At 36.3% G+C, this 17,844-nt stretch overlaps 2 protein-coding genes and 1 long non-coding RNA gene across 3 annotated transcripts; all 3 read right to left on the reverse strand.

Annotated features, from left to right (window-relative positions):
* Positions 1–243: 243 nt before the first annotated feature.
* LOC128671480 (uncharacterized) lies at positions 244–4,251 on the reverse strand. The gene is made up of 3 exons (XR_008404849.2): positions 4,083–4,251; positions 2,619–3,439; positions 244–451 (listed from the first exon to the last, which is right to left on the reverse strand). It is a non-coding gene; the product is annotated as an uncharacterized LOC128671480 (long non-coding RNA).
* An 8,886-nt stretch (positions 4,252–13,137) lies between these two features.
* LOC135309753 (uncharacterized) lies at positions 13,138–16,026 on the reverse strand. Its single transcript, XM_064436072.1, has one exon. It carries the CDS (start codon positions 16,024–16,026, stop codon positions 13,240–13,242), a length of 2,787 nt encoding a protein of 928 aa, XP_064292142.1. The 3' UTR covers positions 13,138–13,239.
* On the reverse strand, positions 16,019–17,274 carry LOC128671478 (uncharacterized). Its single transcript, XM_053747942.2, has one exon. The coding sequence runs from the start codon at positions 17,234–17,236 to the stop codon at positions 16,019–16,021; it is 1,218 nt and encodes a 405-aa protein (XP_053603917.1). The 5' UTR covers positions 17,237–17,274.
* Positions 17,275–17,844: the final 570 nt, after the last annotated feature.

The following is a 17,844-nucleotide window of genomic DNA, read 5'->3' on the forward strand; positions in this document are numbered from 1 at the left end:
CTGCTTGTCATTCTGCGATTGTAAAAGTTAATTAAGATTACATGCTACGAACTAGAAGATCTTTCTGCCGAACGTGGGGGTGTACGACCATAAAATTCCACGTAATCACCAAGATGTTAGAATTAAATATGATGGAACAGTGAATAAATTTCATTTAAAATTTCGTGTCAATTTATAAATGCGTCGCAACAAAATGTACAATTGACCGCACGCCGCCACGCCACGCCGCACGCCAATCAACTGACCGCTTGTCATCTTGCACGGATCCATTAAATGCCTTCCAATTCATTAGCTAATGTAGAAGATATATGTGTAGTATGCAAGGATATTTGACTACGAATGGCTCGCATTTGTATTCTAACCTCCGTGTTAAGACTTGTCGATATTTGGATAATTTGACGATTCTCAGACGTGTTCTCTGGTCACTACCAGATAGACTTGTGTGATTTTCCTGGAAATATATATTTGTTTGGAAGTTACGTATACTAAGCTTGTCGAAACAGATGCAGAAAATTAGGTTGAATGTTATGTGTTTGTAAATTATAAACGAATTTGTGCTCAAACACAACTCCAATGCAGAAAATAACGGAAGATATGACATAGTATATTATTGTTTCACTGGAACAAAAAACACGAATCGTGACGTTTCGTAAAATATTAATTTATAAACATTTCATTAATTGTTAAATGCAGCATATTCGTCTACAAATTTCAATTAATAGTTTTTGTATCCTTGTAGCATGGTTTCCGTCGCCATATGGCAGCCGGTATAATACCGATATAAAAATCGACAATATTTGTACCTTAAATTGTCGGTATTTAACGTACAAATATAGTAAAAATATTATAGATACGTGAATATTCCAAAATTTAAACGACTGTATCAAATCTGAATATCAGAGGATACTCTTCATGAATTTCAATAGATTTGGCCGCCTACCAACTAGAGTTTAAAGTGAGCAATTTCAACTCTTTTAGAGTTATACGGAGTAATACGATCTATATATGCTCCTGGAAATTACCAGTTTTAAGAAAATTTCCCTCTATTTAGTATATAATATAATATAATATTTCTAGGCGATATATTTTATTTCACCTTATGGGACAATAGATTGAAAATGATTGCAGGAAGTTACTTTATTCAATGATTGCTGAGAGATTGAACGATCGGTAGGGGTACCGCCAAGTGGAGAACCAGTTTTAAGATCGTTATTTTTTATTATGATTATGTCATATGTTATCTCTGGAAGTACTTCACGGGTCAATTATTATTATATTGTTTAAAGGAATTACTTCTCGTGACGATGACACGAGAGGCCGGCTCTGAGAATTGCATGTGGTTATAACTAAGGTGTTATTATTTTTTGTTATATTTATTTTATTTATAAATTAATGACAATTGAAATAATGATTCATTATTACAATAGTTCAATATAATAAAATATCATAAATTTGGGTGTAGAATCTTGAAGAGAGAAAAACATTGTCAGCATCAACTACGAAGTATTGTTTATTACATCCTAACAAGTGACTCAGCTCACTGATCTAAAATACTTGATAACGAGCGAGTGTAGTAAATCTCTTACAAGAATTAGAACCGCTCCGTCAATGTTCAGCTTTTAATGGGCTGATTTGTCGAAGCAGGGATTGATCAGTTTCTCCTTGGACATAAATTGGCTATAGATTAAAAGGTTATGGATTGAGAATGGTGCAATCCCCAGATAGATTTAAAATATCGAATTAAAACTTCGAAATTGTGAAACGCGTCAATAACAAGCTTTTATTTAACTTGTAATGTATGTAAGTATGTAGGTTCGGGTGGAATCTTGTTACTCAATTTTGAAGCATATGTAGCTGAAATTTGTAAGCGTGATAGGTAGGTAGATATGTTTGTTTTAAGATGAAAGATGCGGACAAAACCTTACTCATGCAACAAGAGGCCTGCATATCTATAATATAGATTACATATAACATACCGTAATATAGATTACGTATAATACTAATATGTATTAAAACTATTTATGATAAGATTTGGCACATAAGTTATGATTTACATGATACTATTTATTATTATATCTTAAATTTTTGAATTTTGTGAACTAGAAATTAGATGTTAAAACGAAATCTGGTATAAAGAAAAACAATACGCATAATGTGTAAGTAGAAAAGATCCTTGTTCTCAGAAAAATGACTAAATTGATATTTTCTTGGAAGGCAGATACAAGTTTCCCTGAAAAGACTTCAGCAATTATTGCTAATAATCCGTAATAGATCTATTTGTTATGAAAATATAACTAGAATTAGATATTGGAGAACAATTTTATATTTCAATAATAAATATATACACATGAAAAATGGAATGAGTCATATTATGAAACATATATTCCATTTATAATAATATAAATATGAATACAAAGAGTTTTGGGGAAATTATACCACTAGATATAGGGCGAGATATACCAGTCAAACCTGACGTTGACTTTATACCTATGCACCGCCGAAGTTTAGGTAAAATGGGTACTTTGCCTTTTCCGCGCTGTAGGTAAGTTAACATCAAAATTGACTGGTACAAAATATTACAAAAATAGTCGCAAATAGAATTTAGAATGGTCACGTACCCTATATTTAAAAAAAACCGCGGCCAATCACAAAGTTCAGCGGCGCGGAGTAGAGGGGGCAGAGGGGGAAGTATCGGTAGATTTAATATTCTCTCGCCGGATTTGCATAGCAGGCCAATATGCAAAATAGACGAAGAGCTAGAATTAACTAATGGATGTAACATTTTACAACGCCAGCGCGCGAGAGCATTCATACATCTTAACTTCACTGGAATAGGTACTGTACGATACGGAATAAGAAATCACATTTTTTTTTAGTTTTATGCCTGTCAGATAGAAAATCTTTTTATTTAAATTTTATCGTGATTGCCCACAGCTCTGTTCGTGGAAATGGGGGTCTACCATAAAACATAAAATACATTTACCATGTATTACTATGTTCCATTACGTACAGTCAACAGCACATCAACCTACTCAAATTCATTGCAAACTCGCCGCTACTACCGCGTTATAGAGCTTCATATAGTAACTTTATGTGCTGTTGACTGTACTCGTCATTGCGGCCACACCTCTATTTTTTATACTATGCATACACGTTATGGCAAAAGGAGACAGTAGGTACGTCATTAGCTATATAATAATTGGAATTTCATAAAACTTGGCTCAGTAATTTAGTTGTGAAAGCGTGACAGATGGAAAAACAGACTTGACAGACGATGGAGATGGATTGATTGCAACTTCATTCAATTTTTGAACGTATGATTCCCATTCAACTCCAGAATAAGACTATTCCACATCCACCTGTGGATATTGTACGGAAAACCGATGAGAGTGTAATCAATATGTAGTATTTTCTAAAATTTCATCACAAACATCAGTTCCTGTAAAATAAGCTGCAATTTAAAGTAGATAATAATATGACACATCCATTTATTTCTATTCTTTGGATTCGGCCATCAATTGTACCACTCGAGTGACGGTTGTGACCGCATCCCCCGGGACTTCACCTTTATTTTAAATTTGGAAATGCGAATTAATTTATGGTAATAACAAAACGTAACATTAACACGATTAATTTAATAAAGTGACTCTGACGTGTTCTTTTTTAGATCCTGCTATATTTGGATGATATTTGCGGCCGCAATAAATTTCATATAATGAGTATTGGAATACTAATTGATATTCGTTAATTATATATTGTGGTTACAATATATTTAACTAGCGTTCCAGCCCAGCTTCGCACGGTCTAATAGGCAGTTTTGTATGTAAAAACCTTTGTTAATAAATTGTCTAAATAATAGTGAAATAAACTCATGATTCAAAAGAAGAAGCTTAGAAACAGACAGACGTGGTAGGGGACTTTGGTTTATACTATGTAGTGATATCTTTACCCTATGTATTCGTTTATGTATAGGCACATAACGCGGATAACCTATAGCCGATGGTGCGGGAACATTTTCAAATAGCAACAGAATAGGGCTTTTATCGAGTCGCAACGAAACAATGATTCAGGTCACTTCTTACCTTTTCTTTGTAAATATTTGGTGGAAGCCTATGTCCAAGATAAATGAAGCCTGTGTCTTGGGTCACCAGGTCCCCTACGCATATAAATAAGCATAATTGTAGTTATTTAATAAATAGAGAGTGTATACACGATAGTACAGCACCATAACGAATGACTTAATCTTACTGCAATGTTGTAACAACATTATGAAGATATGATTTTATATGCTACCAATTTTCTCCACCAATGAAATTAGTTTCGCCCCAAAGCAAACAAATTGAACAAGCCGACGTATAATTACCCACGACAAGACGTAATTATGTAATCAAGGTGAGCATTATACATCATAATTAAGTTGTTCAGTACGGTAGGCTTCAAGTTTGGCTCCCAACGGGCATGTTTCAAGGTGAACCAATTTTGATTATTGTTATTTAAGATGACATTTTACAATATTGAAAAGTGTGAAGTATCTTTTACTCACTTGGGTTTTTTACAGTCGATGGGGATGTGTTCTTCCGAATAAAAAATAAAAAAACTAAACTTACATATGGTAAATATGTTTGTTCTAATGAATTTTGCCACATAGTATAAAACAAAGTAGTATTCCGCTGTCAATACCTATGTATGCTTATATCTTTAAAACTACAGAACGGATTTTGATGCGGGTTTTTAGAATAAATAGTGCGATAACTGAGGAAGGTTTAGAAGTATAATTTATTAAGGTTTTACCCGAGCGAAGCCGGCGCGGGCCGTTAGTTATTGATAATATCATCTTCTCTGTGCGACCCAAGTTGAAACTGACAACATTCCTTATCAATTCATCCACAAGTGCACACTATCTGGTATCAACTCCATTTTGTATTGTGTCTCGAGTGTTTGAACTCGGAGCAGTTGGAGCAATTGACGAACTATTCCGAACTGATTTCCGGCGAGCGGCGACTGAACTGTCTTGAGGATAGCTAGTCTTTATGAACTTATGTACCTACCTAATGTGTGCGTAGTGGGACTTTGCTATTTACATCTCACCATTGTGTCGATTCGCAGTGAGAGTACGCAGCTAACCAATCGCAGTGCACCACACCGCAATGTGATTGGTCCACGGCGTCTCACTTGAAATCGACTCGATAGTGAGAAATGAAATGTAAACACTTCGCCTTCAGATGACTGAGAAACTTGGTATTGATTCGTTAATTGCATATTTTATTTGCACAGCTTTGTCGGTGGCAACTTTACAGATTTACTTAAATCTATTTACAGAGATTTACAGTTTACATTAATGCGATAGAGAATAACAGAAAAGATCTTTGGAAAAAAAATGTTACAGACTGGTTCAATTCTAGGGATTACGACATAATTACTTGTCACATAACCATACCATTACCAACAAAGGCACTAGGAAGCATTATCAATCCATAAATATTTATAATTTTTTCTGGGCGAAACTTGATAAAATGATGGAGAAAAAATAAAAATCAGTGTTAATTCCCTGTTCCACAAATAACATTATCTTGCCAGCCAGTCCTCCCACAGAGAACGACCAATCCCAGACTACAGGTAGTGTCCTAGTGAAGACGTCTATCCTGTAGTAAGTACAGTCTCCCGGGGGAGACCCACTGAGCAGGCGACGGGAATCTATTCCATTTGTTATACGATCGTTACTCTACTCCTTTGCGGAATTAGTTCTAGAAAACTAGTATTAAAATGTAATTTGATGTAGCATTTGTTATATCCTTTTGCCTCAATAAAACATTGATAATTATCAACCTCTTTTGCTAAGTCCAAAGTTAACACGTTACTATAGTACATTGAGATATGATGACCATATGCCCGCATATCAAGTTACCTTACATAGATCTTGTGTCGTGATAATAGCGGCGAATTTGCAATGAATTTGGGTAGTATTCGGGTAGTTTTATGTACTGTTAACTGTACGTCAGTGTTATAAGTTCGACGCTTAAGTATTTAACCTGAAAATAATTCATCTATCCATATTATTTCAGACTTTTTCCAAATAAAATAAAAAGCTAAATTGAAACTGGACAGTAAAAGAAGACACCGATGTTTTTTTGCCACTTATCTTCTAAATTTATTTGTCTCCCTTACCCAAACAGAGGGAATCAAGACAATTAAAAGGGCGGAATTGTTTAAGTTGGGAACTTAATTAACATTTTTTAGCCGTATCTCCATTACGCGCAATTTATTTGAAACTGTGACCGTCGTGGAATCAAAATAAAATGTGTCCAGAAACAACACAAGTTTAGCAATATTTTTGGTAACGTATAACCTAAAATAGTGGCATATATTTGCAGGCTAACGCAGTAATTCATAAACAAATTAAAGCATACATAAAGCTAATATATGTTGTGTCACTATCGCACTATATAATATTTGCCATTGAGAGAAAGAGACAAAACGTATTTTATCTTAAAATATGTTTGGGTTTTTTATGAATAACGGGGCTTACTAGGTAATCTAAATATATACAAGAACAAACTGAATGACTGACTGACTGACTGACTGACTGACTGACTGACTGACTGACTGACTGACTGACTGACTGACTGACTGACTGACTGACTGACTGACTGACTGACTGACTGACTGACTGACTGACTGACTGACTGACTGACTGACTGACTGACTGACTGACTGACTGACTGACTGACATATCAATGTACAGCCTAAACCGCTGGGTCTAAAAACATCAAATTTGGCACGTAGGTTCCTTATGTGGCCTAGGGGTGCACTAAGAAAGGATTTTTCAAAATTCACCCTCTAAGGGGGTGAAAGGGGGGTTCAAAGTTCGTATGGGGAAACCAGATTAGTTAATTTGTTTTGTTTGAAACTTTACACGATTACTTCTATCAATAAATGAGTAAATACGGGTCTCTGGATTTTTCAAAAATTTACACCTAAATGGGGGAAAAGGATCTAATAAAGTCAAATATCAACATGGGTATTGTTTGTACGGTTTTTCGGGTCGCTGATTACGAATAACACAACGTATTTGAAATCTAACGTGGTGGAAGTGAAATACCATCATCCCTATTAGGGTGGAATGGGGTTGTTATGATTATATCAAAGCCTGGGTGTCGTCAGTGCAATCGTCGCGCGCATTACGTCGTCCATTTTACAGCAGACGAGGAGGCCCTTCGAGGTCAATTCTCCAAGGACAATAAGATCGTGTGATTTGACCCTGCTAGACTTTTTCTATATAGAAACCTATTTTACGCGACTTTATCTCTTACGGTGTAGACAGAGCAAAGACACATCACGCGGGCGAAGCCGCGGGCAACGTCTGTATGTCTGTCTGTCACTAGGCTATATCTCATGAACCGCGATAGCTAAATAGTTCAAATTACTTATTACTTTTTATAGTAATTAACAGTAATAATAGTAAATACAAAAAATGTTTAATTTATGTTTGTGGTTAATAAAAAACCGGGACTCTAATAAAAATGACTTAATATGTATTAAATCCTATACAATGTTATATCAAAGTATAATTATAAAATGCAGATACGAAAGCTGCTTTTGCGTACAATATTTATTTTACGCTTAAGGTAATTAGGAAAGTCTACCTTGTGGTGTAAAATCTACAAATTAATAGGTCTTGAGGAGCAAACTTTCTTAGTGTAAATTAATATTGTTGGTAAAATACGATGCTAAAATATTTTCTACAATGTGTACGTACGCCTAATTGTTTCATTAACCACGGCTTTTTGTTGACATGGAATTTAATTTTATTAAATGTTTATATAATAAAAATATGCATTAGTAGTATTTTTAGTGATGTGTTTTGTTGTAATTACGTAGAATGAAACACACTTAGCAACTTTTTTTTTGTTTGCCATTGTCTTATCTATTTATATACACTGACAAACTTACTAAATAGCAATGAGTTCGTATTGGACCTGTCAGCCAAGTAGGTACCTACTCGATGTTAGTTCCAGCTCAAACTAATAACATTTTATCCCAAAATGTAATCAGAAGTTTTCCAAATTCCATTATTTATTATGGCAACTTTTGTTTGTAACGTACGCAAAAGCAGAGAAAATAGTAATTTCTATGCTAATATTTAGAAAGTTGAAAAACAAAGAGAAAAGGTAAAAGTTTTTCAACCAACTTTTTAAAACTAATTTTATCTGGCGTATTACCATATTGGAACTAACAGTGAGAGTAGAATTTTCAGTATTACGTTTTTTTAATTAAGTTTTTTTTAATCGTATATTATTATTTAATATTCACAATCCATACTTTCATATACGTTGGCTGTTTTTCTGTCTGTCATGCTTTCACAACTTAGCAGTTGGGCCGATTTTGATGAAATTTATTTATATATAATTAATGACATATAGTTAGATTGATATTATTTATGGGCTATAATTAAGTATGAACCAACGTCATACATAGACTACGAGATTGAGATGCAGACGTTGACGTTTCGTTTCGCAAAAAAGAATTCCGATTAACAAAAGTACTCAATATACGTATCTAACTTATTCTCAAAAGCATTTGAGTAATAAATGTCAGCAATTTTGAACGAAACACCCGCTCATTTGGACAACGCTTCATATAAAGCAAGATTTGCGCTGTTTTCACACAGCGCGCGTGTTCATAAAAAGCGCTGCAAAGCGGTGTTCTTGCTGCGGACGATTTATTTACCGCTTTCTGTGGGACATTTGTCACGCGTCATACATTACGCCGTTCAGGTGTTTTTGTACTGACGCGAACTGGCAGGTTTGAAAATATCTAAATAATTTGAAGAGAAAAACATTTTTATTTTAAAAATCTATTCAAATCGCATTAGTATAACAGATATTAATCTGTTATGTCGTACTTATTGTTTCATAAAACCCGCCATTCCGCAATAGGCCCGCGTGGTGGGTCATGGCCCATATTCTTTGTCCATCCATATGAAAGTCGTAATCCCTAGAAGTGAAGACAGTTAGATGGCTGATGTTAATACTGATGATGATGTATGGATCGTGCCAGGAAAGTAAGGATATAGGGGGTAATTACATCTAAAATTAGGGAATTGACGAAAGAACAGACATATTGCCCCGACCCCAGATATAAGATTAGGCTGATGATGTGGATGATAAATGATTATAAGTGTATATTTGAAAACATTATTTTTTGTTACAAACGGCAACCTCGAAAAATCGCCTGTATCAACTTCAATAATATCGTTACGCCAAAACAAAGTTTCCGGCCGGCCAGTGCACTTCGGAAATAAAAGCTTTTCGCTCGTATTAAGCTCCAGCAACCCCAGTCACCAACCCAGTTAGACTAACAGGATCATTCTGTTGCAGATACAAAAGATTTTACTAACTGCATGGAGGCTTGGAATTGCAGTAATAAAATTCAAAATACAAAATTTCCTGTATGTTGTGCTAAAGATTTTATTTAGTATTATTTTTTATCAATCCTAGGTCTGAGTCTATATTTCAAGCTGAAAAATTCTCTGAAATAATATTATGATTGCACATAATTGATATCGAATGCAATATCAGGAAAAAAATATTGCAAAAACAGCAAATTAGGGCATTTTAACGTAAATAAATTAGATACGTATTGTATTGCTTTAGTATTTCAGTTTTTTAAAAAAATATAGTTTATTATTTCTATTAATATACCTAACAATTCTTGTTCAAAATCAAATCAAAATCATCTTCTAAAGCTTGATCATATTCTAAATTAAATGATGTTTACCAAAGCTACAAACTACTAGCATTTCGGAACGACCACTGCTGAGAAGAAATGCCGAAAGGAACTCATTCAAACAGTGTTGGTCCCATGCGAGATAATTAATTCTGTTTTTAATTGTATGGTTTTGTTATTCTCATCATTTTGAACATAAAAAATAACTATTATGATTAACTGATATGATTGTCTCGTCAATTTATAAAGCTATACGCACACAGGTGTCATTCTCCACTCGTTAATCACCGGCTTAAGCGGCTCGTGGTAATCGGGCATAATCGCGATCATCCGCGGTCGCCGGTGTGCGCGCGGCTTTATTTATGGCCGCTTAGCGGCGGATTTACACGGGGAAATAATTATCACTGCAAATTAGCAATTAAAGAGATTGCTGCGAAGTAATTATGAGGTGGATTTGATTCTGTCATTCTGTATATTGCAATTGAGCCTTGTGATACGGTAAACCTATGTTACTCGGATGGAGTTCTTCAGAAAGGGCTTGAAAAGATTTATTCAGGGCCGGCAACGCGCGTGTGAACACTTACTGGCTCAGGTGAGCCGCTTGCCCACTTTGCATAGGCTGTTTGCTTGCTCAATGATATATATATATAAAGATTAATTTACACGAACTCATAAAATTATGTGATTTTATCTGAAAAAGGTCAAGGTAAGCTCGCTTAGTATATACTATTGAAAAAAAAAATTAATCATAGATTTTTCATTTTCAGGCTGAAACGTTAGCGTACGATTATGAAGCGATAATTTTATACGAGTACAGTGTTTAATACACTCTACTCATTTAAAATTAAATAACTATTTTTTTATTTATTTGTTTAGAACCACATAGGTTATTTGAAATATAGCCTCATCGAATAGTAGCATAGCATCGAATAAATATGTAGAAGAAGTTAAAGTATGATATCGATATCTGTCTGGATTCATTTACTTTTTAATCCATTTTTTATTGTTCAAATGTTTGAGGTACATTTTATTTCCACACGTTGTCAAGTACTGAAAACTAAACACATACGAAAAAACTTATCTACGAAACATAGAGGAATGCATAAACTTTGTACATTTATATTCCAACAAAGTGTCTCTCGACACGGTTGCATACACTGCAGCGGTTGCGTTTAAGTGCATTCGCGAACGATTTCACTCAACCACACTGCGGATAGCTTTTACTTGTCCGGTTTATAGGTACGTGTATTTTTCAGGAGAATTCGAATTCAAATGTGATTCAGGGAGGTTAGATGAAAATAAATAAAAATAAAGTTGGTTGCTTTGTTTTTTTTTACCACTTGCATTATGAATGACTGACAACGCACAGCTCAAGTGTACAGAGGTACATCAAGTTAGTAGATTATTATAAGTGTGACTATTATTGTGTAATGGTAAACTACTTCAAAATATTGTATGACATAAATTGTCAAGATTATTTTTAATTCTTCATAAGAAAAGGGTTAAGGAACATCTCCTTTCTGTTTGATCCTAATATATATAAGTATATATTATTTGTATTTGCTATTATAGTTTATTTACTATATGTAGTTCTTATACATGTTTTATACATTATATTATATTATGCATTATATAAAATATTTATGTTTATTGTAATTTTCTGTTTTGTACACACCAATGCCTCTTTGTTTCCCATTCTTCTTTCGCGGGTCTACTGGAAGAAATTTCTATAGAAATAAGTAGTACCTTTGTACTTAGTTTCCTATTTGTAAGTTTTATATTTACACTGTTATGTTATGTACATAAATAAATAAATAAATAAAAGAAAAGAAAATCTTCTGATAGAATTATATTTATATGTGGCATAATTTGTTAAAGTTTTTATTTTTTATTTTTCACTAACAAATAAAAGAAATTGATAAAAATGTGACGGTGCAGATAGTGTGCAGCTAGATAGGGCTTAATCCTAATCTTCGAAACCAGCCAGCTTCCGCGGCCCAATCCGCACAATGGCAACAGACCCCGCGATGCAGCGGTCGCATTTAGTGCAATCCGAGCGATTTCGTCGATTGCTATGTCGACTCGTTCACAAATGACTTTATTTCAGCACATTTCTCTTAAGCGAGATTAACGTGAATGTATCAAATATTGAACCTTGTACCTTGGGAATAAGATTCAGATAACGGCATTTTGAATTTCCGACGACGACGTATTTAATTCTTGTTAAATGTGTCATATTATATTTTAACTGGTATATAAAAGAAGATAATAACATTTGAGACAAAAGCAGAACTTTTAAAGCGGTCGAGATTATAAGTGATTATATATTGATTAGCCTTTGCTCGCGACTTCATAGATTTTACCATATTTCTCCCAATAATATGCAAGACATCAAAATAAAAAATAATACAATATTTTCTCGGGACATAGTGGAAATTAAGACAAGAAAATTTTGTTGTTTATATTTCATTTGTTACGTGTGCACATTAAACATAGTACTGAACATCTAAATAAACCAAACATAATCTAAACACCTAATTCCGAGTTGGCCCAGCACACCGCAATCCACGATATCTGTACAAATTCATCAGAATTCCTCTGGAACTATGCCGCACCGCAGCGACGGTGATTTCGGCGGATACTTCCAAGAGTAACGCGCTCCGGATTGTTTTTGATAAACAGTGATTTCAAATTCAAAATTCTTTATTCAATTTAGGGTGATATACATCACTTATTGACTTAAAAAATTACTTAAACTAAGTCTACTGCCGGCTTCCAAAGCGCAGGTGAAGAAGAAGCGGCGCAACAATCTTCACCGCAGCCTTTCTCCAAAGACGTCAATTAACAAATGTAGGTCTTATACATATAGAAAAGCGGGATTTGAAATTATAAAAGCTGCATGCTAACAAATGCTAGTTATCGGAGTAAATGCTCACTGATTTCGAGCCCATATGTATCCCAATTCCAACTAATATTATAAATGCGAAAGTAAGTTCAGTCAAGTCAGATATGGCCGAACATCCAACAATACCCAACCTAGCATTGAGTCCGCAATAAAGTCAATTCTGGCAGTACATTCCCCGGGATAACAGCGCCCAATTGAATTTTATAGTTCGCGATACAATCCCGCCGAGCTGGGTTGCGCCTCTTTTTGGAATGTGACTTTGATGTTCTGTTTTGACAGCACTATCTAACGTTGAAACCAATCTTGCAGAAAATAATTAATGCAGGGGACAGACAGTCCGCCACGTTGTGAAAGTTCACAGAGAGAGTTACGAATAAATATTTCGTCGATCGATTTATAATATTCTAAATTGAATTCGACGACAGATTCACATTCAAACAAAGAACGATGAAAATAGTTACTCTAAAGTAAGAGTTGTTTCTGTTGTTTTTAAATAAATAAAATAAATAAAAAATCTTTATTTCGAGCATCCAGGACTCATATAAAAAATGTTAGTAGTATACAAAGAAGCTTCTAATCTAGTGTTAGTAACAAATGTATGTGGCAGCCTAATTTTTATTCACTACATGCAAATCGCAGCAGTGGTTGATGTAGGGACAGTCTAGCCGGCTCGCTATCATGGCCAGGATGCTGTTGGAGCTGGCTCGGACGCGGCGCACCAGGCTGGCGCCGCGTTTCCGCATCGTCGCGTAGAAGCAGTCGACCCGCGCCGCGGCAAACATGCCTGATGCGCTACAAAACCGAGGTAGCCGCAACAACACCCTGAACGCGTTGTTATATTGGATGCGAAAAGCGTCGTACGATTTTTTTGTAAAATGGGCCCACAGAGTACTCGTATAAAATGATGTGCAAAATGCTCTGAACAGAGTTTTTTTGACATCTTCCGAGCATTTCGAAAACTTGTGGGCGATCATATTTGCTCTAACCGACAACGCTCTTCGCTCCCTATCTATATCGGCATCGTCCTTGAGGTCAGGAGCCAAGATATGTCCAAGATATTTAAATTTTTCTACTCTGTTCAGAGGAACACCATACAGGGAAATAGTAGGTATGGACAAATCTTTACTCCTAGCTCCAAAAACCATGACCTCACTTTTCCGGATGTTATATTTAAGGCCGTGCGAAGTAGCATATGCTTCACAGATGGACAGGAGTTTCCTCAGCCCGCAGACCGACGCGCTCAGCAGGGCCATGTCGTCTGCGTAACTGATGTTATTGACGCACACGCCGTCCACGTGACAGCCGACATGCTCTCTGCTGAGCGCCTCGATCAGCGCGTTCACATACAAATTGAATAGCGACGGAGAGCTTAGCCCGCCCTGTCTTACACCACATTCCATCTTATATGGTTCAGATAAAGTGCAATTCCATTTAACATTGTTGATTTGATTTCCGTACCAAAATTTGAATAGATTAATAAGTTCATTAGGGGCCTTTATGTCCTCCAGTTTTTGCCAAAGGAGATCATAGGAAACCAAATCAAATGCACTGGACAAATCAAGGAAACAAGCGTAAACGGCTGTTTTTCGACGCAGGTAATATGAGACAGTATGCTTAAGGCTCAGTATTGCACTATCGGTTGACAGCTGGGGTCGAAACCCAAACTGATTGTCATGCAACTTTAGGTATTTATTAAGCTGAGCATTAAGCAGGCCGTCCAGTACCTTAGCCGTTATAGTCGCCAGCGATATAGGCCTATAGTTTGTCCTATCCGCCAGATCACCCGTCTTGTTTTTTACAATTGGTATTACAATAGTTCGCATGAGGTCACAGGGCAAATACGAATGACTTATACAAAGCGACAACAGCATTGACAGCAATCTACATATATGGGAACCAGCATGCTGAAGATGCTCAATGCTGAGTCCATCATGACCTGGCGACTTTCCACGCGTCATAGCCCGTAACACATTGTTTACATCCTTTGCGCTAAACTGCATATTTACTTTGCCACCGATGGACACAGCACTGCGCTCATTTTGCGATGGGCCCAGCGACGATGTTAATTGAAAGGATTCCCTGAAAAGGTCTGCAATCTCTTTCGGGTCGCTCACCCCACCTACACTAATTGGTTGCCCCGGCTGCGGTGTCAGTTTTTTGGTTTCCTTCCAAAAAGAGCCAAAGTCTTTTTTACTATGATGAGTAGCAAGCTTCTCCATTTTTATTAAATCCTGATGGTTTTGACACCACTTAAGACGCGATTTAAAAATTTTTCGACTTTCACACATATCATGATAAATTTTTCCTGATTCGGGTTTCCCTTGGAGTAACCAAATCTGAAACCGCAGCCTGGCTTCCTCGTGAGACGGCTTAACATGCTTATTCCATCCTAATACAGACTGCTGTTTATTATTTTTACGCTGATAACAACGACTTACAACGGCCGCCTCACTAAGAGAGCGTACTATATGATTATACAATGTATCAATGGCCTGCCGATGGTTATGGTTATCGCAATAACAACCCGCGCATTTTCTAAATAAATCTGGGAAATCAATCAATTTAAGTCTTTCGTTGCATTCACTCTGGTACAATATTTTTTCGTCATCAGTTCTATGCCCCCATAATACCTTATTTGTCCCAGTTTGTGATGTTTTTAGTTTTTTGCTGATTATGTTAAGTTTACATTGTACTATTAATGGGTAATGATCTGACCATAACACATCATACTTAACATAAACGTCTGTGACAGAGTCACGGGCTGCGTCCGTGACTAAACAATGATCAAGCCAACGTTTTGAGCCGTTGGCCTCACTCACAAACGTATACGTGCCTGAGTGCAGGCCTAACTTATCAATGTCTATACAAGTCCACTGTTGATCAGTACAAAAATTTAAAAGTTCATAATAAAATAACTCATTTGGATGGGCATTAAAGTCACCCAGGATGTAAACACAATCCACACCGTACTCATCTACAATCGCACTCACCGTACCCATACAATCCGTGAACTCCGGCAAGTTTTCCTTCGAGTCGGTAGGCATGTACACACACACTACGATTATAGGCCGATCACTTGTTATTATCTTAATAGCGCACACTCGCGAATTATCGCACGGTAACACTGATACATTGTCGAACACGCTGCTCCTCCACAGCAAGGCCACCCCTCCGTAGGGCCGCCCTCGCAGCATTCCAGCTGATATATCCACCGCCGACTTCCCCGTGTACCCGAAGTTAGGGTCAATACTGCTAAGATATGAAATATCATTCGGCAACAACCACGTCTCCTGAAGCGCCACTATATCTGATTTGGAACATAAATCTTTAATACACTTGATTGACCTTTTAACATTTTTACAGTTGAATGTTGTCATTGTAAAACCTTTATCCATTATTGACATTTATTTTAGGGCCGACAGTCGTCTTACTACTGGCAATGAAAGGACTTTTGTAATGAACAAAGCGCCGAAAAATAATTCCTCGAGGCCATAATTTGTCATCCAAAAATAATGATAGCTTATTTTGCGGCACCATAAACTTATAGGCCAGGTGGTGGTTATGTTTCTTGATTGAGATCTTCTCGAGAGAAACCCTTTCTTGTGTTTTCTTATGAATATAATCAGTGATGTCTGCCTCGGTTGTATCATTATGTATGTTACTGATGAAAATAGGCATAAACTTTTCAGCCGCCTTGAATTTGTCATCATCACATGCTTGTCCAGTCCTTCCCGAGAAGCGCATTTTCTGTTTATTTTTGCGATTCACAACCGGTTGCCAACCTACCTCCGCATCTTTAATCTCAGTATCGCTTGGCAAAATAGTATCGATCAGCTGTTCGGAGCGCATACAATTTACTTGTTGAGAGGCCTCCGCATGAGTCATCAAACCGGTCTCAGCGTTTTGCATAGGCACTTCGTTGCAATGCTCGATTATCGTTAACGACGATTCTTTATTAACGCGGTCTTTACTACCCTCCTTGATACTTCGGTATTGTAGATTATTATTCGATTCACAGTTAGATATGTTAAAATTTTGAGATTCATCCAAGGTTGAATTCTGGAACTGCGATAAACCCATAGGGCCACTGTTTCTACACCAAGCACCGCGCTTTAAATTTACATTGAAACACGAAGTGTCAGGTATAGACTTAGACTTCAGACGGTTAAAATCTTGCTTCAATTCATCTAAATGGTTTAAAGTCGCATATGTAGTTTTGAAGTTCTCGATCTCCGCTGACATTCGAGTAAGATCTTTGAGCAATTTAGTGCAGTCAAGATGATCAAATGTGATAGGCGGGAGTTTTTCCAATTGTCTAGCAACGAACACTGGTAATATTTCTGGATCTGTAGATTTGAACAACGATATTATGTCCTCCATATCCCGGGATTCCTTCCCTTTTCTTTTCCGTTGTATTTGACGTCGCTCTGCGGGTACTGCACTGAACAACAGTGACTTCGAGTTTTTGATTTCCTCACTCGTAAACGCCGACACACAAATTCTCACTAGCGATTCTTCGTCTATTATCGATATTTTGTTTTGAATATACGATAACATTTCATCGATTACGATACTACAAACATTACACTTTATAATATCCGTCATTTTTTTTTTTTTTTTTTACGTAGCTAGGATAGCTCCGTACAAAGAACACGACCACACGAAAGCGCGCGCGCCTGCGACTGAACTTTTAAATGTCTTTTGACTTTTAAATGTCTATATCTGTCTTTTATTTTATGTGATTCGCTTTGAGAAAACAGAACGATAGATTTTTGTGTTTTAAGAATAAAATGCAGATTAGTGCAAAACTATTTGCAACCCGAGACTCGGCTAGCGTAGAAATTCATTCCGGTTATATTTCATCGTCATCAATCCTGTAGAATTTGCGTGATTCGGTAATAAACATCCACACCCGCAAACTTTTTAATTTTATACCCAACTAGCGGCCCGCCCTGGCTTCGCATGGTTGCAATATTATGTACATATAAACCCTCATAAACCACTCTGTTAATAAATCCGCATCAAAGTCGTTCGGTAGTTTTTGAGATCTAAGCATACATAGGGACAGACTACTTTACAGACGGAAGTTACTTTATAGTGATGTAAGTAGTTTAGCAGGAGCGTATGTAACACGCTTCAGAAAGGCGCTTGAGGGTTTATTTCTTTTTTATTGCATCATTTTCTTGCGATCATTGCTTTGCCGAAGCGTGTTG

Source organism: Plodia interpunctella, chromosome 7 (genome assembly GCF_027563975.2).
Source record: "Plodia interpunctella isolate USDA-ARS_2022_Savannah chromosome 7, ilPloInte3.2, whole genome shotgun sequence".
Lineage (NCBI taxonomy): Eukaryota > Metazoa > Arthropoda > Insecta > Lepidoptera > Pyralidae > Plodia > Plodia interpunctella.